Below are 25,671 nucleotides of genomic sequence, written 5' to 3'. Positions count from 1 at the left end.
GCTTCACGATCTGGCCTCTGTGCTCTTGCCAGTTTGAAACTGAAAAGTGGCCTGGCTGTTTCACTTGCATTTCCTTGATTGTGATGGCCGGACATTTCTTCACATGTACACTAGCCATTTCTATCTTTTGGCGACTTGCCTGTGCACTACTTTGCTCATTTTCATACTGAACATTCATATTTTCTTATCGATTTACAAAAGCTTTTAATATTATTGATCTTTTGTCATTTATATACTGCAAATATTTTTCTCAAGCGTGTTGATTGGCATTTACTTTTGTTTATGGTCTTTATTGACATACTAAAGTTTTAAATCCTGCCACAGGAAAATCTGATTTTGTTATTATGCTTAGGAAATCTCTCCCTATCCAAAGATTATATAAACAGTTACATATGTTTTCTTTTGAGACGTGTGATTTCCTTTTTTTAAAATTACAGAATATTTTTTAGAATTAAGAGCTTTTTTAGAATTAAGGATTTACATACTACCAAGTCATTGCCACTAACTTTAGGCTGTATGATTTCCTTTTGGATATTTTTTTCTTTATTTTGAGACAGGGTCTCACTATGTTGCCCAGGCTGGTCTCAAACTGCTAGGCTCAAATGGTTCTACCCACCTCAACCTCCCAAAGTGCTGGGATTATAGGCATGAACCACTGCACCTGGCCTACATTTGGATTTTTTTGGTTTTTTTTTTAGACAGTTTCACTCTGTCACCCAGGCTGGAGTGCAGTGGCGTGGTGATCTTGGTTCACCGTAACCTCTGCCTCCTGGGTTCAAGTGATTCTAATGTCTCAGCCTCCTGAGTAGCTGGGATTACAGGCACACACCACCACATCTGACTAATTTTTGTATTTTTAGTAGAGATGGGGTTTCACCATGTTGACCAGGCTGGTCTCAAACTCCTGACCTCAGGTGACCTGCCCACCTCGGCCTTCCATAGTGCTGAGATTACAAGTGTGAGCCACCATGCCCAGCCCATTTGCATTTTTTAACCCAGCTAGAAATTTATGGTATGCATGGTGTGATATGAATTTTTTAAAACCAACTTTCCTTTATAGACATTTTCACAGATGTTAAAAAATAAGAGTATTACGATGAACTCCTAAGTACTCATCATCCAGCCTCAAGAGTTCTCAACTCCTGGCCACTTTTTCTTCATCTGCGCACTACTTCCCTGCTTCACACTTGCCCTACCCCCACTATTGGATAATTTTGAGCAAATCCTAAATATATTATTTCATCCATAAATACCTTAGTATGTATAAGGCAAGACTTAACTTTCTTTTTTTTTTTGAGATGGAGTTTTGCTCTGTCTCCCAGGCTGGAGTGAAATGGCGTGATCTCGGCTCACTGCAACCTCCATCCCCCACCCACCCCCGGATTCAAGTGATTCTCCCGCCTCAGCCACCCAAGTAGCTAAGATTACAGGTGTGCACCATCATGTTGGTCAGGCCTACATTTAGATTTTAATATTAAAATCCAAATGAGCCATGGCACCTGGCCAAAACTTAACTTCCTTTAAAAAAAAAATGATATGTGATAGGCTGGGTGTGGTGGCTCACGTTTGTAATCCCAGCCCTTTGGGAGGACAAGGCAGGCGGATCACCTGAGGTCAGGAGTTCAAGGCCAGCCTGGCCAACATGGTGAAACCCTGTCTCTACTAAAAATGCAAAGATTAGACGGGAGTGGTGGCAGGTACATGTAATACCAGCCACTCGGGAGACTGAGGCAGGAGAATCGCTTGAGCCTGGGAGGCAGAGGTTGCAGTGAGCCAAGATCATGCCATTGTACTCCAGCCTGGGCAGCAAGAACAAAACTCTGTCAAAAAAAAAAAAAAAAAAAAGAAAGAAAGAAAAGAAAGAAAGAAAGGTGCCAGGCACAGTGGCTCACGCCTGTAATCCCAGCACTTTGGAAGGCTGAAGTGGGTGGAGCACGAGGTCAAGAGATTAAGACCATCCTGGCCAACATGGTGAAACCCTGTCTATACTAAAAATACAAAAATTAGCTGGGTGTGGTGGCGTGTGCCTGTAGTCCCAGCTTCTTGGGAGGCTGAGGCAGGAGAATCGCTTGAACCCAGGAGGCAGAGGTTGCAGTGAGCTGAGACTGCGCCACTGCATCAGCCTGGCAACAGAGTGAGACTCCATCTCAAAAAAAAAAAAAGGTATGTAGTAATTGTTACAACATCACCATCATTTAGCATTTAGGTTTATTAAAACCCAAAAAGTAGCCTTCAGAAGTAAACCAAAAAGATGGTTCTTTGAAAAGACCAAGAAAATAAATAGCTCTCTTGCAAATCTATTCAGAGTGAGAGAGTATATATATATATATATATATATGTATATATAACACATGGGGAAAAAAAGAGATATAACTGCTGGCACAGAGAAGATTTTCTTAAAATACTACCAGGTACAACTCTTGGCCCAACTTTTTGAAAATCTGGGTGAACTGAATGCTTTTCTAGGAAAATATAAATTATCAAAATTGACTCAAGAAGAAATAGAAAACTTAAATAGACTAATAACTATAGACAAAACTGAAGAAGTTGGCAAAGTGACCAGAGATATTCTAGAGTTCATACACATACACAACTGTTCAAGAACAAGGTTATTCCACAACGTATAGTGAGTTCGGTGTCAGGACATCTGTGCATATGTGTTCATCCTAACTAAGTAGTGGCCCTTCCTGTGGGGGACACCTTTCAGGGCCCCAGAAGTAGCCAGCCTTCTCCTCACTCTGCCCCCTCTCACCATGTACTTTTGAAGTGCCCCTTTTTGCCTTACAGCATCCTGCTAGCCATGTTGGCAGAGAGCAGGGGAAGGGGAAAGTCTGGGAGTATCAGCTTGTGAATGGATGTGTCAGGTGGAGGAAGAGAGGGGCTTCTGGGATTCAGGTGCCTCTTCACTCCAGGCCAGCCCACTTTACAGTTGCCCTCCGTCTGCTGAAGCTGAGGAATGACTATGAATCTGAGGAAAATTTTTGTCTAGATTTAAGCACCTCCTAAGCGTGGCCCTGAAGCTTTGCTTGAATGCAGGTGAGAGGGCAATAAAAGCAGGGGGAGGAGGGACAGGAGGAAAAAGGAAAACAGAAGTGTTGTTCAAATTTTATCCCGGGTCTGTACTATGAGCACCATGACAGAACAGTTGGAGATTTTCCTTTGCATTCTAGTCTCCCCAAATCAGCAACCTCTGCAAGCCCTAAGACTATCCTTTTTCAGCCTGGCCCTGCCTCCAGACCTGTGATTCTCCTCGTATCTGAAATGCCTATCTCAAGCCTACTTTCTTTCAAATCCCCATCAAGGTTTTGTTTCGATAGAAGGATTCTACAGGCTAAACTAATCAGAGATAATTTTTTTAAGGCCTTCAGGTATGTGAGTCTTATCTCTTCAAACAAGACCAACCATCTCAGGATGTGTGTCTTCTCTAGCTCCTGTCTCCTGTCGCATTCCCACACGTTGACTCGGCCAGTAACACAGATCATCTTGCATTTCTATGGCTTCCACCGTCATGTGGTCATTGATAGTCCTTGCATTGGGCATTATGATTTTCATCTGCTCAGCAAGTCTTCTTCACCTTCTGTTAATAGCAACATCTCATCCTTTCTTTTTTTTTTTTTTTTTTTTTTTATTCTCATAGGTAGTAGGAGACTTCACCTGGATCATCCTTTCTTTAGTGAGCTGCCCCTCTGTACTTTACGTGGTTCTGGCCATGTTGTCAATCCTCGTAGGACGGGCACATGACCCAGGCCTGGCCAGTCACAGTATCTCCATGTTCTTGGCCACAGTGATTGACCCAGGGTTGAGCACATTCCTCAAGCTGAGCCAACAGAGTCCTATTGGGAGTTTATATGAAAGATCAAGTGGTCCTCTTGTCCCTCTGGGATCCCACACTAGGATGGTGAAGCTGTCTATGGACTTGTGCAACCTCCACCCACCACATGGGGAAAGCCCATGCACAGTGGGGAACAAGGTGGCAACACTCAGAGGAAAGCTGGGCCAAGAGCTAGAGAGTCCTCACCACAACTGTGAGCACCTGGGTGTCTAAGATCCATTCATTTCCCTTCTTCCTAGTTATATGAATTGGTAAATTTGCTTAAAGTAGTTTGAGTTGAATTTCTGTCCCTTGCAATCAAGCATCCTAACTAATAGTCTCCCAAATCTGCATTTCTAGCCTAGACTTCTCTCCTAAGCTCTAATCAAACACGACTTATTCTACGTCTATTTGCTGAATACCTTGAATTACACCATACTAGGTGCTGCGCTAGGTGTGTTGAGGACAAAGACAAACAAGATCCAGTCCTGGCCTTCACACAGGTTTATAATCTCCCAGGGCAGACTGAGGTGTTAGAGGATACAGTTATGAAATAACTGGTTTCTACACTTAACCTAGCTTGAGGAATTGAGGGACTGGGGAACCCCCAGTGGCAGTAGCATCTAAACTAAATCTTGAAGAGCAAAATATAATTGCCGGATGAGGAATAGCAATTATGAGGTTTGGGGAGGAGAAGAAAGGCATTCGGAGCACATGAAACAGCATGTATAAGGGCAAGGAAGTGAGAAAGGGTATTCCTCCTTTAGGGAACTATAAGGGTAAGCTCAATGAGGGTAGATACATTGTATACCTCAATCACTGCTATTTCCCGAACACTTATACCAGTGCCTGGCATGGGGCAGGTACTCATGGGGTAGTGTTTGTGGACTCAATGAATGGCAAGGGCTTCATCAGGTTTACAGTTTAGAGAATGAAATACAGACAGCCAAAGTCAGGAAGAAGGTTGTTGGAACACCAGAAGTGAAAATTATTAACCAAGGTAGCAGGAGTGCAAATGGGGAGAAGGATGGATATGGGAGCAATTAAGGAAGAAGAGTTGAGAAGACCTGGTGACAGAATGACTGTGGCAGGTAAGAAAGGGAAGACTCAAGGATGAGGCTCAGGTTTGGGTCGTAAGCAAATGGTGAGATGGGGATGTGACTCAGTAAGGAGGAAAAATGGAGGAAGGCAAGTTTTGAAGGGAGATAAGTTTGGTTGTGGATTCCATGAGTTTAAGGTCCCAGTGGGCCATGGAAGTAGAGATGTTCAATACATGGATTGCAACATGGAGCCAAAAATACAGTTTTGGCAACTTGAAGGTAAAAAGGAAAGTGCTTAATAAATGAGCAAGTTCAGGGAGAATGTGTAGAGAGAGGGGAGCTGCGGGGGAAGATGCACCCTCAGAGAGGCGAAGAACCAAGAGGTTCCTAAGAACCAGCAGCAGAAATGGGAGTTCTGGCAAGGAACCTTAGGTAGGAGAGGATGTCCAGGAGAGGACTGAGCAACAGTAGATATAATGTTGACAACACAAGTAAAAGCAGAAGTGGGAAGGGCCCACTGGGGACTTTCAAGAGGCCTGCTTTGATGGGCCTGGCTCATGTGGGCTGAGGAGTGAGTGAGGCAAGGACTTGAGGAGAGAATGAATGAAAACTAGAAGCTCAACTGTGAAGAGGAGGAGGTAGCATGGTAGAACCCAGAAGCAGTTTCTAAGATGGGAGTGACCTGAACATATTTAAATGCTTCTTAAGGCTAACCACATTCTACTCTATATCTTCACTTCCGCTGGCTTGAGGCACTAATAATTCAATGTCTTAGACCTGAAATTTATAGCAATGCTTTTTAAAAAAAATGCCTCTTAGAAGCAGCCAGTAGAGAAGGAGAGAATGAAAAGGGTTTTATTTCAATGTTGGCGGCTCAAAGCTTAATGTGACTAATGCTGAACTCACAATACCATATCACCTACCTTCAAACCTTTTTTCTCATGGCTCCTAACCCAACCAATACCATCGTTATCTATTCAGCACCCTGGATAGCGACCCCCTAAGCCGTCTCTGAATTCTCAGTCGCCTCTCAGATCTCATCAATCACTGATTTTTGTCAGCACTATCTTCTAAATATTTGATTCTGTCTACTTTTCCTAAAGCCACTTCCCCAGTTCAGACCTATATCCCCTTCTATCTGAACCACTGATATTGTCTAACTGGAGTCTATAAATCTTCCAGCTTTGAATTCTCATGGCTGCCAAAGTTTTTTTTGCATATATGATCCAGTCATGTCACTTTTCTAAAAACATCTTGGAAGGATGGCCACCTTCTGAGAGGTGACATCCACCCTGCCTTGCCCACCATCAAGACTGGCTGGAATCTAACCATCCCTGAGCTCTGCCAGCTCTAGCTTTTGTCCTGTTTCTCTCCCATGTGCATCCTTAGTGTGCCCTACAAAGTTTTGCTCCATGGGGAAATGCCATGTGCTGTTACATCCCCAAGTCTAGGCTCATGCTGGTCCCTCTTCCTGGGACTCCTGGGCCTAAATTCTGCAGGCCCAGCTCAAATGCCACCTTTTCCATCAAGCCTTCCTTGACCTCTCCCTCTTAAGCTCAAATCACATCACTGCGTGAATCAATCCTTACTGTACCTCTTCAAGGATGTGGCAACAGGCATCACATACTGATAATTATGGACATGTTTGTAACCTCAGATACCTCCTAATACATACAATGGAAGCAGGGACAATACAATTGATTCATCTTCACACACAGTAGACATCAGTATGTTGTTAGAGGAATCACACTGAATAATGGAGAAACTGATTGATTTTACATAACCAAAGCAATTTCCACCACTCATCATCATGGAACTGGATGAACTAGTTAAAATTAAATAAATCCAAAAATCACCTGGAATAACAGCTGACTTCCTGATTCTGCTGGTCACTTACTGGGAGGTTAAATCTTGCTGTGTCTTCTCAGTGCTGCTGTTTTGCTCTAGCTGAGCTCTAAGGCTTAGGGCTTGTCTGCTTCATTCCCTTTTATCCACCCAGCAAACGATGTCCAGCACAAGGCCCATGCTAGGCACTGGGTACACATAAATGAATGAGAGTTGTGCCATTAGGGTGTCTGCAGTTTAACAATCAAAACAGTGAATACTTATCTACCAATGATTCTGGTCAGACATCATGCTATTCACTTGGTCCTCACAACAATGCTGCCAAGTAGGTGGTACTGCTTCCATACTAGGATGAGGAAACTGAGGCTCAGAGTGGCCAAATCACTTGCCCAAGGAAAGTCTGTAATGGGACTGTTTGGTGGTCCCCAATGAGACATGCCTCCCAGTATTCCTGCCCTTCCTTATGTGCTCTCTTCCCACACTGACTCAGGGATTGGCCATGTGACTTGCTTTTGCCAACTGGACATTAGCAAGCCTGATGCAGGCAGAGGCTTGATCAGCAGTTGTAACTTAGATCTTGTCCTCTTGGAATACTCCCTCTTGGGATCCAGCCGCCACATAAGAAACTTGGGCTAGACTACCAAGTGATTAGATGCCACATGTATCGAGACCCTGGAGAATGAGAGGCTATTTTGATGTCCCTCTCCTGCTAGTCTCTCAACATAATGCAGCTGTGTGAGATTCCACGTGAGACCAGCAGAGCTCACACCCACAGTCACAGCTAACGCCAGACCATGAGGAATGATACATCACTGTTGTTTTAAATCCGGAAATTCTGGGGTAGTCCGTTACACCCTAATAAATAACTAAAACAATGACAAACTAGGATTTGAACCCAGTACTACCTGACTACCAAAGCTTATGCCCTTGGTCTCACATTGTGTTCCTTCTGATTGAGTGGAATGTCATACTAACACAGGTTGGCCCATGGTAGCATGCAATAAATATTTGTTAAATGAATGGATAAAGGGTGTGATAGGTCACCAGGGAGGTAAAGAGATCTAGGGAATTCAAAGGCAGGATGGCAATTACTTTTCAACAACCGTCACCCCCTTCCCATTACAAATATTCCAAAACAAGGCTGGGCACAGTGGCTCATGCCTATAATCCCAGCACTTTGGGAGGCTGAGGCAGGAGGATCACTTGAGCCCACAAGTTCGAGACCAGACTGGGCAACATAGGGAGACCCTGTCTCTACTGGAAAAAAAAATTAGGCAGGTGTAGTGGCACATGCATGGTCCCAGCTACTCGGGAAGCTGAGGTGGGAGGATCACTTGGGCCAGGGAGGTCGAGGCTGCAATAAGCCATGATCACGCCACTGCACTTCAGCCTTGGTGACAGAGCAAGACCCTGTCTAAAACAAACAAATATTCCAAAACAAAAGCGAAACCATTTAGGCATCCCTAAATCTAGAAACAATTGTCTGGATATTGCCAGACTCCCTCTCTGTGTCTGCTTCTTTCTCTGTTAAATTCAGATCAGGCAAAATTGAGATGGTAATAGAGTTTGTTTTCTGATGGCACTGCCTCCCTGCCCCCAACTCTCCATTACACCCATGGCATCTTCTCTCTTCCTCCCACTTGGCCGTCAGAGCCCAACAGTTCTTTCTGTCTCTTTTGATATAAAATCCACATGCAGAAAAGGGGCTGAGAAGGTGGAGATTATAGAAATGGGAGAGGAAGGTTTGGATGTTAACAGATGGATTTACAAGCTAAAGAAATGAAGCTCTAAACTCAGTACTCTTAGGAGGCATCTGCCAGCAGGTGGAAGTATCCTAAGGATGGGGGAGGCAGCTGGAGTTGTCCCCATTATACCCCTATTAGGCCGCTGTGGGTGGGGAGTAAAGGAATGCCCACTACCTCTATAAATCCCTCTGAATCCCCCAAGAAGGCTGGGGCTATGGCTCTCCACACCTGTGGCTGTGGCTCCAACATGTATACCTCCCATAGTAGTCATTCCAGCCTGGCAAAGACCCATGGGGGTCAATGCATTCAGTCCTCTGCCTTCTGGCAGCCCTGGCACTGCTTTTTCTGTTCTAAGCCCTCCCTCACTCTCCTGCTACTGCAAACAGGCACACACCTCCCAAGGTCACACACAGGCTCCAGCACCTGGATCCCACACCCAGAAAACCATCTGGGCCCCTCTCTGCAGAGAGACCTAAGGAGAGAGCAGGCCCACACTGTACTCACCGGCAGAATGTGGGCAGTGCACACGGGCCCCATGTCACACACACTCACATGCAAAGCAATGCGGAGGGGCGCACATATCCAGAGACACTGTGAGCACTGTCACCAGTGCAGGCACTGGATGTGGAGACAGAAAAATACGTCCACACACATGCACACCTCCAGACTATCACACGTGCACACCGGCACGCACAGACACCCGCACAGGTGCCCAGCCAGGCCTTAACACCAGGCCCCTCCCCCAGCCCCTCAGAAGCAGGTGGGGAGGGTTGGGGTTTCAGGGCGCTTCCCCTTTTCCTTCCCTCTGGCCCCTGCTCTCCAAGGTCCAGAGTCCCAGTGGGGTTCTGAAGCCCGCCCCTGCCCCAACACCAGGCTCGGGGAGCGACAGGCGAGAGGGGGGAGGGGAAGCCTGGTCTTGAAACGTTCTGATTTTAATTTCTTAAATTAACCCCTTCCCTGCCTCTGGCCTGGCCTGCCCAGAATCCCTCCCGGTTGGGCGGCCTCGCGGGCCTCTGGAGGGCTGTGGGGGAGAAGGAAGGCGAAAAAGAGACAGCGGCTGGGGTCCTCCCTCCTTCCCTCTCCCGGAGCAGTCCCGCAGCGTGCCCGCGACTCGCCCTTACCTCCTCCACCCCGCGGCGAGGCCAGGCCCAGCGGCCCAGGGCTGGGGGTGCAGAAAAGCCCCCGTGTGCGGGGTCCGGACGCAGGGCCGCCTCGGGGCCTCGGATGTCGTTCCCCTCCGCAGCCTCGGGTGGCCGCCGCCGTTAGCGCCCCCGCCTCCCTCTCGGGGCGGGGGCGGCCGAGCCTCCCAGCCAGTCGCAGCGGGAGGGGCGCACGAACCCGGCGGGAGGAAGGATGGAGGAGGAGGAGGGGGAGGAGGGGGCGCGCGGCCCAGGAAAGCAAGGAAAGGGGGAGGGAGGCAGCGCGGAGGTGGGGCGGAGCCGGCTCCTCCTCCGGGGCGGGCTCTCCAGTAAGCTGGGGAGCGGCAGAGGAGGCCAGAAGCGGCTGCGCCGGGACCCCACGTTTTCCGCTCAAGGTGGTTTCGATGCGGGAGGGGTCTTCGGCGCCGCCCTGGGGTGCAGGGACGGCTCGCGCCGCGCCGCGCCCCTCCCGGGTCTCAGCCTTCCTGGATCCCGGCACCGCCCAGTGCACTCCCCGCCCTGAGCACCTCCAGTTGTGGCTTCTGCTGGCCACCTTGAGTCGGGGCCTCTCCGCCCTAACCCTGCCACTCTGGTTTGGGCCTCCTTCCACTCGGGGGCAAATAAGGGGTAGGAGGCTCTGTGAATCCGGAAGGGGGCGGGCGCGGGCACTACTCCTGAGACATGCGCCACGGTCCCTAAGAGGCCTCGTGGACAGCGCGCCTGGGTCATGCACTCGGCGACCTCGGGTCAGACGCTTGGTCTCCGCAGAGACCGCCTGGGACGATCCCCTCTTGGCGTTCCTAGGGAACCAGCAGAGCTCCTGCTGGACCCCATCCGGGAACCCAATTCTGCTCTTAAAGTGCCACCTAGGAACACGTGTCCCCATCACAAATCCCATCCCGTTCCTAAAGGAGTAGGAAAAGGGCAGTGGCCTCCAGGGCCCTGGTTCCCTTCTACCCACTCCCGCCATTTGGCTAGGATAGTAGCCAGGCTTTTTGGGACTGGAGCACCTGGAGGGTCCCACCTTTGGCCTAAGGTCTATCTGGATGGTGAGGCAGGAACCATCTGGCTCTCGTGGGCTTGGATGAAGTCCCCAGGGCTGCAGTGAGGCTGAGAAACCACACAGGGTTTGGAGGCTACCAAGGCCAGAGCTGAGCTGAGTCTTGGATGAGAAAAAGGGGAAGATGTTATTTCAGCCTGAGGGTGGTGCTTGTGCAGGGCTGTGCACATGTGCCTTGAGGGGCATTCTGGTTGCAGCAGAGCAGAAATCAACTTACTTCCAGAATTCCAGTAAATCTGGGGCTCATGGGAACTTTCTTTGATCTCCATCCCATTTCTGTGAAGGCAGAGGCATTGGGACATTCAGTATCAGAAAGGACAATTTGTAAATTTGTCAGTAGCTTTGGGGTAATGGCAAATTTAATAAGGACAGAGGCTGTACAGTGGCCAATCAGGTCGAATTCCCCCTCTCTTGATCTTCTCTTCCTCTCTGTAGCTCTTGAATTTCTTTCCTCCTCGAGGAATTCTTCTGAGATTGGGCAAATAAGAAATCACTTTTCCTAATACCTAAACAATAACAGCTCCTGTTAACCAAGTGCCAAGCATCATGCTAATCATTTTTATGCATATCAGTTATTCTTCCTAATATTATTATCCCCACTTTGCAGAGGAAGAAGCTAAAGTTTAGAGCTCAACAAATGGCTTAGTCAGGATTTGAACTCAAGTGATCAAACTCCAAAATCTGTGCTCAACCACAGTGCCCTCCTGCCTTCTGTTTGCTATAATAAAGTCCACTGGACCTTCACCTGATTCCCTAAATCCACCTGTTCTTGCAGATGGCCAAAAATGTCTGTATATTGTCTTAGTTTTACCTTTGTTGTTGTGATGTTTCTCCTCACTCTGTGCAACCTGTGAATGTGTCAAAACAACCTGGGACATGCGTGGCTATGTATGTGTGTGCTTTTTTGCATGTGCGCATGAGAATGTGTGCACATGCATGTGTACATAGGACATGTATCTATGAGCACATACATGCCTGTGTGCATGAGTGTGCATGTGTGTGTGTGTTGGTATGAGTTCATGCATGTGTATTTGCACATGTGTGCACGTGTGTGCGCATATGTCTATGATTGTATGCAAGTGTATATGTACGGATGTGTGCCCATGCTACATTTCACAGACAACACTTCCTGCTTGGTTGTTATGGGAACCACAGTTCTAAAAATGTTAAACTGAATCCCACTCCATGTGAACCAGAGAAACCAAGAGAGAGAGCAAGCTTGGTGACAGAGACACCTTTGGGGTCCCAGAGCTGAGGAAGAGAATTGTGGGCTCAGCAAGAACTGGAAAGGCCCAGACTAGCCAGAGGTGTAGTCCCACTCATGAGACACATGGCACCTCGTTGGGTCTATCAGGGCCCCTTGCTGCAGACTCAGTCCTGCTTTTCCCATATCTCCCTCCTTATCCTTTCTCCTCCCTCTTCTCTTTGCCAGCTTCATGCATTCCAACCACCTTCCTTCCCTCCTCCTTCCCCTTTCTCTTTCCCTTCTTCTCCTTTTGGGTTTGTTTGTTTTGTTTAACTAATTGACACAATAATTAAGCACTTTAGTTTTAGGCTTGGTGATATGGGGACCACAAATGTGGATCAAACAAGGTTTCTGCCCTTGAAGGTGCTCAAGGGTGGGAGCATTTGGATAACCTATAGGGGAAAGGGAGGGGGCAGAGCAAAGCACAAAGGGAGAGATGACAGAGGAGGTTGGAAGGTGAATTTGGATCAGATATGGAGGGCTTTGACAGCAAGGGTGAAAAATAGGTATTTTTTATAGGAGCGTGGAAAGCTTGGTCAGTTTGGGATAAAGCGCTTGTTTGTTGTAAATGGTGTTTTAGGAAATTTTCATTAGTGCTGGGCAAAGTGGAACAAAAGAGGGATAATGGAGGCAGAGGGATCACAGGAAGCAGTTTTGGCATAGTGTAGCCTGTCTCAAATAGGGTACATGAGTTGGGGTGAAGGGAGCGAATAGAGTAAACATACTGGGTTGCTTTCTCTAGCTCTCCCCCATATCCCACCTCATCAAGATATGTATTATTCTTTCCCATCTTTCCAGTGTGAAAATCAGGACTTGAGTCAGCCACTATTACTGATATGTGTCGTGTTTCTTAGGTGCACCAGAAAGTAAAATAGTTGGGAACCACTGGCCCAGCATGTAGTAGCCCTCAGTTTTTGTAGAGTGAGTGGATATTTAGATATGCACTGGTCTTGGAACTGGAAGACCCAGGTTCAAGGCCCATTTCATTCTCTTATTATCTATGTGCCCTTAAGAGAATCCCCAAACATCTTGGGCTTCAGTTTTCTCTTCTATAGAGTGCAGGTTTGGACAGTATGTTATTTTAAAAAATATATTAAAAAAAAATAGAGACAAGATTTTGCCATGTTGCTTGGGCTGGTTTGAACTATCAAGCTATCTACCTGCGTTGGCCTCCCAGAATACTGGGATTACAGGCATAAGCCACTGTGTCTGGCCTGGACAAGATGTTCTTATAAACTCCTTCCAACTGCAATGTTATGATGTGGTTCTATGAAATTGACATAGCCAAGGTATATGTTTACATGGAGCGAGTGCCATGGACTAAGGTGCTGGCAATAGGCACAGAGAGGATAAATGTGGGAAATATTTTAATAGAAGAATTAACATCATCTGGTTTCTGTTTTCAACAACATCATGACTAGATAGCCCAAGGACTCTTTGTTGAGGGGGAATCCGGTAAAAGCTGAGGCAAGGGTCTGAAGCCTCAGCATGTTTTCATATAAACATAGAATTAGAAAGGAATTAGAGATATAGTTACATAGTTATTCCTATATATAATCATAATCACATAGCTATTCATATGTAATCATAAATATATACACATGTATAATCATATAATCTTTAATCTTACTAATAAGTCTCAGGTCAAGAAGTATGGGACTGAAGTGGCATTGGAAAAAAGGTGACCCTAAGGCAAGATGCTTTAAGCCCTCTGTCATGCCCACAGAAGGGCTGCTGGAGGATGCCTCGGCTGTATGGCAGTGTCAGTGTTGTGAAAGCACCCGCTGTTTAGCCAGCTAGGGAAGGAGACGTCCAAGATGGCCAAGACATCTCCTTCCTCTGGGGAATAAGGAGAAAACTCCGCTCTCCTGAGCTCTTGTAGTAGGCTTGACGGCTGTCAGGGAGGCCCACAGACATCCTGGGACTTAATTGTCTCTATGTGGTGCTGTGCTTCAGCAGTCACGTTCCATAGCTACTTTCAAGTTCTGCTTCTGCACCTGGTTCCTCTTTTTCTTAGAAGATAAGAATTAGTAATAGTAACATAAATCTTAGTGACCTTGTTATTTCTTGACAAGTATGGAAAAAGTGCTGACGCCTTAGGTTTTCTCCTCGCCTTGGCTTCTTCAAAGTCTTGGGCCCCCTATCTCCAAGATACGTGATTTACTTGACCCTGTCACTGACCATCATTACCTCATCCTACCTGCTCTTCCCACTGGTTTGTATACTTAATGAAAGTCAGGGCATCCAGGCACTCAGGGCCACTGCTGGACTCCGTGCTTTGGTTGACAGTGGACCCCTGGGCCCAAACTCTGTTTTCTCTTTCTTGGTGTCTTGTGTCTTTTATTTCCACAGTTTCTTGTCTCCACACCTGCAGAGGGACTCACAGAACACTGTAGGGCTGGACCCTACAATTCTTGCTACAAAATATATGGACTGCTTCATAAAATGTAACAGACATCTCCTGAAATGCTTAGTTGAGCTTGCAAAAAAGGGAAAAAAATCTACATGGACTAAAATAAGGGGATCAGGACAAAGAAATATAAGCATGAGATATGCCATGACTAACCCCAGAAGGTATGGGAAGGGAGGCATATGGCTTGTTTGTCCTGACCTGGGTCCTGGTTAGAGAAGGGGCAACTGCCTCTGAGAATGTATAGCTACTTAAGTTGGACTCTAAACTCAAAACATCTGCATGTTACAAGAACCTCAAGCCACAAAATTAACAAAAGATTGGAAGATTGGTCTCTGTCAGGTGATACTCTTGGAGTGGCTGGTAGAAGCAAACAGGAAACTGCTCAGGAGAAACATACCGGTCACCCAAGGCCACAGAGTATTGCTGCCCAAGTAAATCACCACTGAACTTGAGCTCACAAGCTAAATATTATGATACATAACAGGAAACAGTGTATCATGAATCAGAGTAGAGAAGATCCTGAAGAATTACAATAAGATCCAGCAAGTCTAAGTGACGGCCTGGATGTGTGAGGAGGGAAGAAGCAAAAGTGAACCCTACAGAGCTGTAGTTACTTGGGTGAGTCCAGGGAAGCAAATAACGTTGCTATTACCAGAAATATGGAAGGGTGATTTGATTTTAGACAGACTGTATTTGGAATGGTGGTGGGACATCCATATGGGGGTATTCATTAGAACCATGGGGCTGTTTGACTTAGAAGCCATCTCTGTAGGAATGATAGCTGAAGAACTGGTAATCAATGTGCTCTCTAAGGAAAGTGAAGAAATAAGAAGAGGGTTAAGAATTGGTCTAGGAAACACATTTTGAGGACCAGATGAAAAAGAGGAGCAAATAAGGAAAATGAGCTCTTTGACAGTCCTGATTCTGGTTGGGTCCTGGGTTTGGGTTGATTTTCAGATTGTGTGGTTTTAATTTTCCATTTCTTTTTTTTTTCTTTCTTTTTGAGACAAAGTCTCACTCTGTTGCCCAAGCTGAAGTGCAGGTGGCACAATCTTGGCTCATTGCAACCTCCACCTCCCAGGTTCAAGTGATTCTCCTGCCTCAGCCTCCCAAGTAGCTGGGTCTACAGGCACACACCACCATGCCTGGCTAATTTTTGTATTTTTAGTAGAGATGGGATTTCACTATGTTGGCCAGGCTGGTCTTAAACTCCTAACCTCGTGATCTGCCTGCCTCAGCCTCCCAAAGTGCTGGGATTACAGGTGTGAGCCACCGCATCCGGCCCAATTCTTTCCATTTCTAGCCGAACATTCTCTTCCCTCCAAATCCCTAAGGGAAGCTCCAACAAATGGGAGCAGTGTCCCTTGGGATGTAGCAGGAACTTCTCAGCTAGAAGTTATACAGCCAGACTGGGCTCTGGTGCCAGGACTACTACTAAGTCACTTCTTTGGTGTTCAATTTTCTCATCAGTGATGTGAGGCCTAGGTGGATGTGAGGACAAGGGGAACAATAGAGCTGATAGCACTTGCTGGAATGCTGCTGGAGAGGGCAAGATTGGGGTGATCAGAGGCTGGCCACCCACTGTCTGCATTCCCTCCTTTGTTCAGGTTGTGTGGTTTGAGACCAATTGCTTGAAATATGGGCCATTATGCTTTTCCTTTCCCTACTCTGCATGAAAAGTGAAGCCAGGTGGCCCATGCCTAATAAATGAAAGGTGTGGTCACTTAAATAGTAAGAAAATGAGGGTCACCATTATCTTGCATCTCCACAAATCTACCACTTACTTATCACAGTGCCTGGCAGTCCATCTTTTGAGCCTCTTCATAGGGTTAAACTTTGCCCTCTGCAGGCTACTCTTCTAAAATGTTAATTCTCCTAGAAGGTAATATTAAATCCTTTACCGCAAATTAGTTTCTTAGATACATGATACTCGGTCACATGAAAGCACTTAACACCTAGGGAGAGAAAAGGAATGAATTCTCTGAGTTGATAATTTTATCTCTGGTCAGCTGGACTGTGGGGTGGAGGGTGAGCATATCTGAGAGTGAAGGGGTGAAGAAAGAAGCAAGAGGATAAGAAGCTGGTTTGATCTGGCATCGTAGGGCTGTAGGCTCTCTTAATTCAAGAACAGCTCAGCTCAGAAGAGAAAAGAATGAAGTCCCAAGACGCAGACACTCTTTCTTCCTTATCAGAGAGTGGTCATTGGAGCAGAGAGATGGAGAGCACAGCAGCCTTTTTATGCTCTAAGGTCTGCCCAAGGTGGTCAGAAAGAGTGGAAAAGCTTTGGGTAGGAAGTTCAAAGAGTAAAAAGGGGCCACCTTCGCCATTACAAGGTCATGCTTTCCTTATCACCCTCCTAGCCTTCCTCTGATCCCAAAGCCATGAAGGGTTCACTTGGAAGGACAGCTGGAGAAAGGTGGCTGTGGCAGGCGCATGGCTGAATGGTAAGTGGGCTGATGCCTCCTGGAGAGGATCCTTTTTGTGGGAAGAGCAGCTAAGGTGATCATGAGTCTCTGGCAAGGGCCTGCTCCTTGCTATATTCAGGTGTGCTCTAGCTAAATGCTGAGACCCATTTTGGCCCTGACACCATGTGACTCTTGGAACAGATTGCATAGATACTGTCTGGAGCCTCTGTGACACTGAACACTCTGGGTTTTCACAAAAGGCACCAAAATACTGACTGCTGCCTTTTGCTGCTGTTGCTACTGCCTGGAGCTCCCTCTAGCTGCCAAACCTGTTTCTCACCTTTTGGTACGAAGCCTTTTTAAACAGTGCTATTTAAGCTTAGGTGCCTCCATTCTGGGGTTGAAAAATGAGGGTTGGCTTTGAAGTTAGACAGATTTGTTTGGCCTGTCTGTTCCTAGCCTGGGTTAACTACATTGTTCCAGCAAGCTATCTACATTGCTTCCACATCTTTGAAATTAGGTGTATGCCTGCTTTATTTGGGAATGTGAGGATTAAGGAGAATAATATATACATAATATTGAACACCTATGCCTTCTAACCACTTTGAAGTTCCAGAAACACCTCCAGCCCTTAGGTCAGCTGTGATTAAATTCGTTCATTAACCCAACACACACTTATCGAATGCCTACTCTGTGCCGCAGTGCTGGCAGGTGTGCCTGACAGTGGGTGTGTAATGTGTTCAGAGCATGTACCCCATGAGCGTGGGGATCTCCTTTATCTTCGGGCACATGTGGTCCTGGGGGAGAAGCTGGGGGTAAGGGTCAGGAGCTTACATGGCAGATTCAGTAAGCTTTTAGCACAATAATTTTAATTGCAAAAATAAACAGTTTTGTCAACTGCTTGAGAGTAGCGTCTGCTTTACAAAAATTAACAACAACAAAAGGAAGAAAACCCCAAAGCAAAACGTTACATCCAATGGCTGCTGGATAAGACACTGCTGTACAAAGTCCCGCGCGAGACCGGCTCGGCGCTGCCCCAGCCTGTCTCTGGGGGTTATAAAGGAAGGCGTGGGGCGTGCGCCAGTTATAAAAGACTGTCTTGAGTCCCACGGTAATGCCTATTCACTGGGTGGTCTCAGAAGACTTCCCTCAAAGCGCGGCTAACTTGGGAGACAGCGCCTGGACCGCGGGAGCTGTCCGCGGAGCTGGTGCTGAATAGGGCGTGTGCGGCGGGCGCTTCAAGGAAACTGGAAGCGGGACCGGAGGCCGGCCCTCGGGTGTGCGAGGGGAGGTGTTGGAAGAGCTGGGAGGAGAACCGGCCGGATCTCACGCGCGCCGAGCGGCGGCGCTCCAACCCATAAACCTATCTCTTGTTCAGAGGGCGGTGAAGGAGAGGCCCAGCGAGTAAAAACCGAGGCCCTTGAGCCGCTCCTCGGCGCGTGCCTTCTGCTTGAGGTGCACCTTGCTGTGCCGTTTCTTCTCATCGCTGCGCGCGAAGCGGCGGCCGCACACGTCGCAGGCAAAGGGCTTCTCGCCGGTGTGGGTGCGCACGTGCGTGGTGAGGTGGTCGCTGCGGCTGAAGTTGCGGAGGCAGATGCGGCACTGGAAGGGTTTGTGGCCCGTGTGGATGCGCAGGTGGCGATTGAGCTCGTCAGAGCGCGCAAAGCTCCGCACACAACTCTCCACTGGGCACGCGAAGGCCTTGGCGTGCGGCCGCGGGCAGAAGCAGCGCGTGCTGCATTTGCCGCCCCGGCGACCCTTGCGCCGCGCCTTGGCCGGGGGGAAAGGGGTGGGCTGCGGTGGCGGCACGGGTGGCGCAGCCACGCCACTGCTTCCAGGGATGTCCGCCACCAGAGGTTTCGGGAAGTCCGCTGCGGAGGCGCTGCGAAGGCCCAGCGGGGAAAGCTGAGGCTGCGTACTGGCCAGAAACTCTCCGCCGTCGCCACTACTCCCTCCCTCCCCACTAGGAGGGGTCAGGAGCCCAGGGAGGCCCTCAGCCCCCTCCCCTAAGTCACCCGGGGCCAGTGGGAAAGCGTCGTAAGCCCCGCTGGGGTAGAGTCTGTTGGCTGGGACGGCTGGCAATTCCGCAGGGCAGCTGATGGATAGCAAGTCCTCAATCTTGGTCCCTACTGCGGGAAAACGAGCCTCGGGGGCGGCTTGGTAGCCTCCTTGTGACCCACAGTTCCCTGGGGCCCCCACAGAAAGCAGCTCCCAGGGCGCATAGGGACCCTTGAAGGCAGAGGCAGCGTCCAGCGCTGGCGAGGCGGGAGGCGCCCGGAGGCCCGGCTTGACGTCGGGCGGGGAGAGCTGAGGCTCATACAGGCACTGTGAGGGGGCCCCCGCGCAAGGAGAGGACTCCCAGAACGCCTCTGGGAAGGGGGCAGCGCCCAGATCCGGGGAGTAAAGGTCCGGTGGACCTGGCAGCAAGGCATCGGGTCCCGCGGGAAAAGGGGCATCCAGCGGGGATCTGGAAGCTGCTGCCTCTGGACCGGGGAAGGGTGCCAGCCCTAAGATGCCCGACATGAGGTTGAAGAGTGCCTCCGGGTCGTGCGGGTGTTCGGGAACTGCCTGAATGAAGAAGCTACCGCTGTAGCTGAGGCCAGGAGTGGGTGTGGGCGCAGGCCCCTCCAAGAAGCAGGAGTCGGCTAAGTCCCCACCTGCGCCGCAGCTGTTCAAAGCCCAGCTCAAGAAGTCGCCTGCTGAGGAGGGAGCAGGAATCAGCTCTGGGTCCATCAAAGGGTTCACCTGAGTCCACAGCCCCTACCCATGAAACTCTTGGTGCCCACGGATATACACAAAGTGCCTTTTGCACATTCTGATTCAGCAGGGGCCCACATACGTCCCAAGAAGCACATACAAGCATGCACACGCAAAACACACGTGCACAGGCAAAAGGGCGCTCAGATATCCGCACAGGTTCCTGCGGAGGCGCTGGCGGCCCAGTGTGGGTGGGAATGGGGGTACGTACCCCAGGACTCCTGAGCCTCCCATCGCCCTTATTCTCATAGCTCCAGTGTCCCCATCCCTGCTGGTTCCCAGGTATCGTGCGCCCCCGCGCTGCGCTGTTGTCGTCTGAGCACCCCTGCTCGCCCTCCTTACCTCCAGGGTAGCCAGTGGCCGCGGCAGCGTCCCTGGCGGGCAGCCGGGGCAATTCACCGCTGGGTTCGGCGCAACAGTCTTCAGTGGACTTGAGGAGCGCGTCCGGTTCAGAAAACTCACCAAGGTGGAGCATGGCGCGGAGCCGGCTGTGGGGCGCCCGGGGCCTCGCTCGCTGGGCTTGGGGGCGCTCAGGTAGCGGGGAGGCCGGCGGTAGGGGTTCCCCGCGGCGCGCAGACCTAGGCGCCCGGGCTCCTGGCTTCCGGCAGTCACCTCTGGGAAAGGAGTTTGGGAGCCGCGGCGCCCTAGCTCGCCCGCACCGGACTCGGGCGGCGGCTCTTCGCCTCTCGAGAGCGCAGCCGGGCTCCCCCAACCCACAGCCCCCCCACTTATATAGCTGCAGCGGCGCTGGCTCCGGGCTTCCGACTCCCCGGGCCACTGCCATTTTGGGAGGCCCTGGTCCTGCCGCTGTGACGTAAATGCCCAAACATGGACACAGGATGTGTGCCGGGGACTCCCGAAAAGGAAAGCTCGAACTGTGACGTTGTTGTTGCAGCAGCCGCTGCGTGTGCGCGCGCGCTCCCCAAGCGTGGAGCTGTGTGTGCGCCGTGGCCGCGGATGCGCCTCTGGGGCGTTGAACCGCGCCGGGCAGACAGTCCAGTAGATACGCTTCCCGCCTGGAGACAGAGGCCGAGGGGTGTACCGTGGCTTTGGGGTTCCACGGTTTTGGGTTCGAATCCGCCCTCTGCCACTGACTAGCTTGACATTGAATCCCCCTTAATGTCGATTGAACCTGTACATTTGCTATGGAGAAAAACTGAGTTAGAGCACATAAACGACCAGGCACACTCAGTAAACCGTGGAGATTATTGCCATTCATTCATTTCTTTTGTTCACGCCTGTGTGTTTTTCCATTTTAAGTTGTGTGTGTGTGTGTGTGTGTGTGTGTGTGTGTGTGTGTTAGGAAAAATAACTTATTTAAATTAAAAGGGACTGTAATACTTGTTAATAGCAGGGGAAAAGTCAACTAGCACAAAAGGGTATATTCTAAATTGAAAAGCAAAAGTCCCTCTTCTCTCCAACCACCTTTATTCCTAACTCCTGAAGTAGCCACATTTAAGTTTCTTGGGTATTCTTTCAGAAGAATTTTATGCATATCCAAGCATACATATGGTTCTGCAATATTATTATTTTTCACTTAAAATAACTTAGAGATTGTGCCATGTCCTAACATAAAGACCTTGTCATTCTTTTCCAAGGCTGTATAGTACTCCATTGTAAGGGAGGACCTTGAGTTAGTTGATTTGTCCCCTGTCCGTGAGCATATAGGCAGTTTCCAACCTTTTACTTTTACCGAGGTTGGAGTCAACATCCTTGACTATATATATGTGAATGTCTGTGGGATAAATTTCAATGAGTGTAATTATGTGCCAAAGTATATGTAAAATTTTGATAGACAACTGGCAAATTGTCTTCCAGAAAGGTAGGGCCAATTCCTGCTCACTCTTCCCTCGCCCACAGGGGATGAGATGCTTCTGTAGACCATTTTTTCTGCCTTCATGCAAATAACTTTCACTCTAAGAATGTTGTTCCCAGCAACACACAGAGAATCCATGGGAAATATCTCCCTGGAATCAGTACTTGAGATAATTGGGCTTCTTTTAAGGAAAAAAAAAATTCTAGCCTTAAGGAGGCTGTGAATCTTGGCTGCGGAAGCATCAGAGGAAACTCCAGCAAAGAAGCTAGCCTACTCTACTAGTCTCATCTCTCTTCTGCTGTGGTTTTCCCTCTGTCTCGTTCTCTCATTCTCTTTTTAAAATATTTATTTTATTTTGTATTATAGCTCGCTTAACTCCCTTCTGGAACCAAATTAAATAAACACATGGGAGGAAAGATTAAATAAATACATGGAATAGCATCTTCTTCTTTATGAAGAGCATTAATTCCTGGGACTCTGTGTGCTGGAGGATAAGGAGGGCAGGTCTAGGGCTCCCCCTTCCTTCTCCATTTTCTTTGAAATAGAAGTAAAGCCCTTTGGTGGTGGCGGACTCAGCATCATCGGCAGTATAGCTCTCAGCCTCTCTTCCCTCTGTACTCTCCTTTTCAAGAGAGAGCCCAAGAATGCCCAAACCCCACATTGTCAGTCCTTTCACCCTATGTCCATCATCCAAACATCCATTCATTCAGTTTCTCAATGTTCATTCATTCGGTATTCATTTCTTAAGTGCCTATTACAGGCCAGAAAGTAGACTTTTGTTTTATGTCTTCTGGGACCCTGAGCCCCATCTCCAGCCCTAGGTGCCCACTCCTCATCCCACAATGACTCCATAAGTGTTTTCACAGAATATGTCCCTTCACAGAATCATCTGCAAAACATATGCTGACACACTTGTATGCGTCTTCCACAAATCATACAAAGGTTCTCACAGGGTCATGCACTTGCAGCATGTCTTACTAAATGGCTACACAAATGGTTCTGTCTTAGTAGCACATATATGAGCATGTAGGAAATGCAGAAACCCACCACATGTCTGTAAAGATTAGACACACCAAACATGATTTCCCTTATACTCTATTTCAGATCCAGGGTTTGATTCTAATCCAAATGCATTGCCAAGGCCAGGTGAGCCCACACCAGACACACAGGGCACACATGTCTCAAATCCACTCTGGCATCCCACTGCCTGGGAGGGAGGAGGAGTGGAGGAGTTTGGCTGGGCTGGTGTCCAGGGCTCCCCAGGTTGCCCCGTCGGGCCAGATTGGTCAGCCCCAGGTTGCCAATCCCTTCTGCTGTTCTTCCCTCTGCCACGGCATTCCTCCTCCTTCTTAGTCACAGATAATTCCCCTACTCCCTTGGTGAGTTGCCAGGCCTTTGCTGCTCTCTGTCAAGGGCTGTTGGACTAGGTCTGTGTTAGGACAAGGGTCCAAGTCACCCTAACTTTCTCATGTTAGAGGCCAGACCTAGGGGCAGGGCTCAGGGATGGGTAGGAGTGCCTAGGAGAGGAGACAGAGAAGAGACAGCTTGTGCTCTGGGTGTGGGCTGGCTCACACCCCCATGTCTGTGCTACTCACCTCCAGTGAACATACATATACACACTCATGGTCACACAGGATGGCTACCTCTGGAGGGCAATTTGCAACTGCATTTGGCTCCTTGAGGACTGGGAGGGAATATAAAGGGGGCTGAGCATTTTGTAGCCCTTTCCAGCTTGTCCCTTCTCCCTACAAAAAGATTCTTGGCCCAGAGAAAATAAACATCTTTGGGAGGGGAAGGAAAAGAGAGGAGCTTAGATCTATGAGTCCCCTTTTAATCACACTTCAAATATAAAAACACAAATGTAACCAAGGGAAATAAAGGAAATCACATACATTGAACACTTTACAAATATTTTATCCTTCAATCTGCACAAAAGTTCTATGGAGTAAGAAATTGGAGACCATTTTCACAGATGAAGAAACAGACTCAAAAAGGTTAAATGACTTGATGGACACCACACTTCTATTCAATGGGAGGGCTGAGAGTCAAGTCCAGGCTAGCCTACTCTATAAGACAATTTAGGAAAAGATAATTAATTTTGCAAAAGGATTCACTGTAAGATGGCTTTAGATGGAGAATCTCCCTATAGCTTTCAAATAGAATGTGATGTGCAAACTCGAGCTGGCTGGTTCCCATCCCTGTAAGAATTCCCTGGAGTGATGGTCATGGATAAAAAAACAGTGGGTCACAGCTAGTACTGAGGAATAGCACATATAAGGTTCTTCGGATCTGTTGTTTAAGTTGTTGGGGTGTGTGTTGCGGGGGGGCCTTGGGGAAGGTGAGAGCGAATTTTCTGTTTCCATGGGAGAAGGTGCGAAGGAGAATTCACTTTCTAGACAAGCACCAAACGAACATTTACTGAATGAATTAATGAATGCAGAAATTGATTCATCAAATGTTCATTGAGCGCAGCCCAGTGCCAGGCTCTGGGTTGGCCCTTCAGATGCTGATGCCACAGTGCATAAGACTGGAAGCTTTGAATCCAGGGAAGGAGGTGGGGGAGGGGCAGAGGGAGGGTAGAGGGAGCCTCCCTGCTCTCTCTTCCGGGGAGGGCTCAGCTCCTGTCATAGTTCTGGTTATGCTACTGCTCCCTCCTCCATACCCTACCTTGATCTTTCTGCTCTAAATATCATTGTGTTCAAATAATAGTGTATATATTTTAAAAGACTCCAAGAAGACAGCTGCCTGGGAGTATTAATCATGAAGAGGCCAGCACTCGGTCTCCATGGCGACTCCTGACAGCGAGTGCTGAGGAACAGTTCTGTGTCCCACTTCCTGGGGCCATGGAGATGCAGGGACACTGCATCTCTTATTCTTCTTTTCTCTCTGCCTCTCCTTTCTTTTCTCTTCCTTTCCTTTTCTTTTCTCTCTTCTTCTCTCCTACCCTCTCTCTCCACTCCCTCTTTTTTTTCTCCCTAAAGGATTTATTTAGAAGCAGGGACAGAGGCAGGTCAGCCATCAGATTAACAAAAGACATGGCCAATGAGCCCGCAGCAGAGACGAAGTCTGCAGCCAGCCTCAGTGTCTGCAGTGCCCAACTCCACTCCCAAGACCTCTGCAGTGCCCGCGGGCTTCCACAACCAGTAGGGCAGAAGTAGTCTGATCATCTGCCCCTGAGGGAGAATGTCAGGATCCTTCTCGGTCCCTTTTCTCTTCTCTGCTCATAGCCCATCATTAGTTTGTGTTTGGATCATTATTTTGATTAGGAGTATGGCTATTATTTTTAATGCCCACAAAAGTAACAGGCTTATTAAAAAAAGACAAATGTTAAAAATTGTAATGCAAAGAATGAGAATATCTTTCACTATCCTGTACACACACACAAACACACACACACACACTTTTAGGTTGATTCCTAGAGATTTTTTTCATGCATATTCAGGCAACATCCATTTAGTCAACAATCATATTACCATTATCATTTGTATTTACATCCATGAGTTCATATTATACACAATCTTGAAACTAGCTTAACACTGTACCTTGAATTTTTAAATTTTTTCCATAATGATACCCATCTATAGTGTTGACCTACAGTGTTGGTAACAACTTCACCAGAATATTTCATTGTATAGTTGTATATAATTTTTTAACTTGATAGTTTCTTGTCTTTCTTTCATTATTATAAAGAATCTGGCTATATGTAGCCTTTTATGTATATGTGGTGTATTGATGGGGTAATAATACTACAGTATTCTAGCTAACACTTGCATGTCAATTACTATGGGCACTATCTGACAGGTATTGAGAGCTTTACATGTACTCATCATTTAATCCTCATCACAACCTGATGAGTGTTATTATTATCTCTATTTTACAGATGGAGAATTTAGCATGGAACACTAAGAAATTTGTTGAAGCTTACCAGGTTAGTGTTGGTGCCAGGATTTGAACTCACACTGTAGCCATAGGCTAGATTACAAAAAGTGAAATTTCACGCTCACTTTAGCAGCACATACACTAAAATGGGAACAATACAGAGAAGAGTAGCATGGTCCTTAAAAAAAAGTGAAATTTTTAGGACAAAGGTACAAACATTTAAAATTATTTATATTGTTAAATATTCCTCTAAAAAGATTTTTCCAATCTCTGGGCCAACTAGCAGCATATGAGGACCAACTGGTAAGCAGAAAGAGGCATCCTAATGATATTTTAATTTGTACTGTAAAAATTATCAGTAAGGATGAGAATCTTTTTGCGGGGCCTTAGTATTTCCTTTTCCATGACATAGAGGCTTAATGCCTCACCTAAAGACTTTTGAGTGGAAGCATTTCTTATGCTCCTCACATCCCTGCAGTGGACACTGAAGGCGAGGCTGCTCTGGCAAGGACTGG

General features: G+C 47.8%; 2 protein-coding genes and 1 non-coding gene across 4 annotated transcripts in view; 1 reads left to right on the top strand and 2 right to left on the bottom strand.

Annotated features, from left to right (window-relative positions):
* The window catches only part of FBXO41 (F-box protein 41), a 29,257-nt gene extending 19,391 nt beyond the window's left edge, over positions 1 to 9,866 (bottom strand). Inside the window, exon 1 of the mRNA XM_017521945.2 lies at positions 9,563 to 9,866. The gene's annotated coding sequence lies outside the window, so the exon portion shown is untranslated. The remainder of the gene's footprint in view (positions 1 to 9,562) is intronic.
* A 7,685-nt stretch (positions 9,867 to 17,551) lies between these two features.
* On the bottom strand, positions 17,552 to 20,318 carry EGR4 (early growth response 4). 2 transcript variants are annotated; one of them, XM_017521942.2, is made up of 2 exons: positions 19,804 to 20,318; positions 17,552 to 19,403 (listed from the first exon to the last, which is right to left on the bottom strand). In XM_017521942.2, exons 1-2 carry the CDS (start codon positions 20,243 to 20,245, stop codon positions 18,079 to 18,081), a joined length of 1,767 nt encoding a protein of 588 aa, XP_017377431.1. In that variant the 5' UTR covers positions 20,246 to 20,318; the 3' UTR covers positions 17,552 to 18,078. The 2 variants fall into 2 exon arrangements, with proteins under 2 accessions (XP_017377431.1, XP_017377432.2); XM_017521943.2 differs by having other exon boundaries at positions 17,552 to 19,400; positions 19,804 to 20,239.
* A 4,955-nt stretch (positions 20,319 to 25,273) lies between these two features.
* On the top strand, positions 25,274 to 25,380 carry LOC119470154. Its single transcript, XR_005199029.1, has one exon. It is a non-coding gene; the product is annotated as a U6 spliceosomal RNA (small nuclear RNA).
* The last annotated feature ends 291 nt before the right edge of the window (positions 25,381 to 25,671 follow it).

Source organism: Cebus imitator, unplaced genomic scaffold (genome assembly GCF_001604975.1).
Source record: "Cebus imitator isolate Cc_AM_T3 unplaced genomic scaffold, Cebus_imitator-1.0 Scaffold23, whole genome shotgun sequence".
NCBI classification, from domain to species: Eukaryota; Metazoa; Chordata; class Mammalia; order Primates; family Cebidae; genus Cebus; species Cebus imitator.
Note: the sequence above shows the minus strand (reverse complement) of the source record. Positions and strands in the feature narration are given on the sequence as shown.

Excerpts from the sequence above, each read along its gene's own strand:
- EGR4 (XM_017521942.2), bottom strand. The coding sequence starts at position 20,245 with ATGGCAGTGGCCCGGGGAGTCGGAAGCCCGGAGCCAGCGCCGCTGCAG. Across the intron at positions 19,404-19,803 it reads GGCCACTGGCTACCCTGGAG|CAGGCGACTTCTTGAGCTGG; the intron begins GTAAGGAGGGCG and ends CTCCCTCCTCAG.